The sequence below is a fragment of the Aphanomyces invadans genome (assembly GCF_000520115.1).
Source record: "Aphanomyces invadans strain NJM9701 unplaced genomic scaffold supercont1.310, whole genome shotgun sequence".
Taxonomy (NCBI): Eukaryota; Oomycota; class Saprolegniomycetes; order Saprolegniales; family Verrucalvaceae; genus Aphanomyces; species Aphanomyces invadans.
The window spans coordinates 1-1788 of record NW_008580455.1 but is presented as its reverse complement, the minus strand read 5'-3'; the positions used below and the strand labels follow the sequence as shown (position 1 = coordinate 1788).

At 50.2% G+C, this 1788-nt stretch overlaps 1 protein-coding gene across 1 annotated transcript; it reads right to left on the bottom strand.

Moving 5' to 3' along the window:
* Positions 1 to 95: 95 nt before the first annotated feature.
* Positions 96 to 1384, bottom strand: H310_15296 (hypothetical protein; the record flags this gene model as incomplete). Its single annotated transcript, XM_008883280.1, has 2 exons — positions 96 to 856; positions 970 to 1384. 2 exons carry the CDS (start codon positions 1382 to 1384, stop codon positions 96 to 98), a joined length of 1176 nt encoding a protein of 391 aa, XP_008881502.1.
* Positions 1385 to 1788: the final 404 nt, after the last annotated feature.

The following is a 1788-nucleotide window of genomic DNA, read 5'->3' as shown; positions in this document are numbered from 1 at the left end:
TATGTGTGGATTCCGAAGTGATAGCGTAACTGATCAAATACGTCACGGCTGACAAAGGCCAAGTATTCAACAACTCCAAATGCAAGCTGATTACTTTAGCTAAAACGAAGACGCCCTGCATTATTGTGGTCCAATGCAAGTTGTTCTTGGCGATTCAATCGATATCGCCGTTGAGACTCCGCACGTTTGCGTTTCTTCTCAGTCGCCATTCTTTCGTAGCGTGCCATGACATACGCGTAGAACGTCTCGTCGTCGCTGCGGAGGGGCATAAGAGACAAATGGAAGTTCGTCAATGAAAAAGCCGTTCGTTGGATGACATCGTAGTTCTTCTCCGACCATGAGAACGTAGCGTACGAAATCTTCCACAACGCACACACACGTCCAAAGAAATTCTCGACCACCACGCGATCCGACGAGATCCGCTCGTTCCGCTCCAAGTCGTCAGCATCCAACATGCCATTCGCTGGACGCCGCTTTGGGTGGATTCCACGCAGGACGTGCCCGATGCCAATATATGCCATGTCCACCAAGCAGGCCCAACTCTCAGGGTACTGAGTGGACAATTCCCCGTGGTCAGGACGCAACAACTCGTCCGGAGTCTTCTCGAGCTTGGCCTTGTGGATTGCTTGTCGCGAGTGAAGAATCGTGAAGTCGCGGACCGACCCAGGATGCGAGCAGGACATGGCGACACAACGACCATCAGGTGAGACTGCAGCTTCGATCTTGCATCCATAGAGCCCGTGCTTGCCAGTGAAATAGCGCTTCTGCTCGGCAAAACGGCCCATTGGACGAAGTGAGGGTTGGAACTTCATATCGACCGCATACGACGCGTATGGGTAGTTGGAGAAACGATGTCCTGACTGGACAAGGCTCGACATTGATTGACACACAATGAAACGCTCGTAGAGAACCGGTTCAACCACATATGCGAGTGCAATGAGATTACTCCATACGCAACCGTTGTCGTACCGCAAGCACACGCATTACAAGCTTTTCGAACTGGGGCCTTGAAGCCAAAGTCGGCTGCATGCTTGTCCCATGAACTGTAGTGCTTGAGGACTGTCATGGCCATGAAGAAGCAGTCCTTCGGACTGGTCGTCGAGCGGCGACCTCGTCCCTCCAGCCAAGCAGAGTTCATGGCGTCGTCCACGAACGACCACACCGTTTCGAGGTCGGAGATGGTGAAATTGGTCAACGAGCGGATGCCCTCAGAGCTCAAGTCAGCAACAAAACGGTCCATGATGGGGTTGTTGGGAATCTCGTCCCTCTCGGACACGGAGGTCGCGGCGTCACCGTACTCGATGAACGATGCCTGAAGAAAGGACTGGTCGCGGATGCTTTGGTCCTGCAGGCGGTTAAAGACAGCGTTGGTGTTAATTGGCATCGCAATGACAGAGTGAATTCAAAAGTGATGCTATGCAGAGTGAGTGTGGGAACTATCAAATGGAGGGAAGTCTGCTGCGTTGTGTTGACTAGCCGTGAATTTGGCGGCAAAGGTTGATGTGATGTGGATCAATACAACCATTAATGCGTTAAACGTATAATCCAAAACTATGTTTCTCTAATTTCCTTATATAGTACTTTTCGATACCGAATTTTTGCCCTGCCTCTAATTTCCTAATATAGTACATTTCGATGACGATTTTTTGCCCTGCCTCCCTCCACACTAAAACGAACTCATCAAGGCGAATTACAACGATTTTCAATTTGTCGACGGCAAAACGTGCATATAACTCAAAAATCACGTTTTACTACGCCACCAGGTCAGAAGAACACAGGCAAATGGCG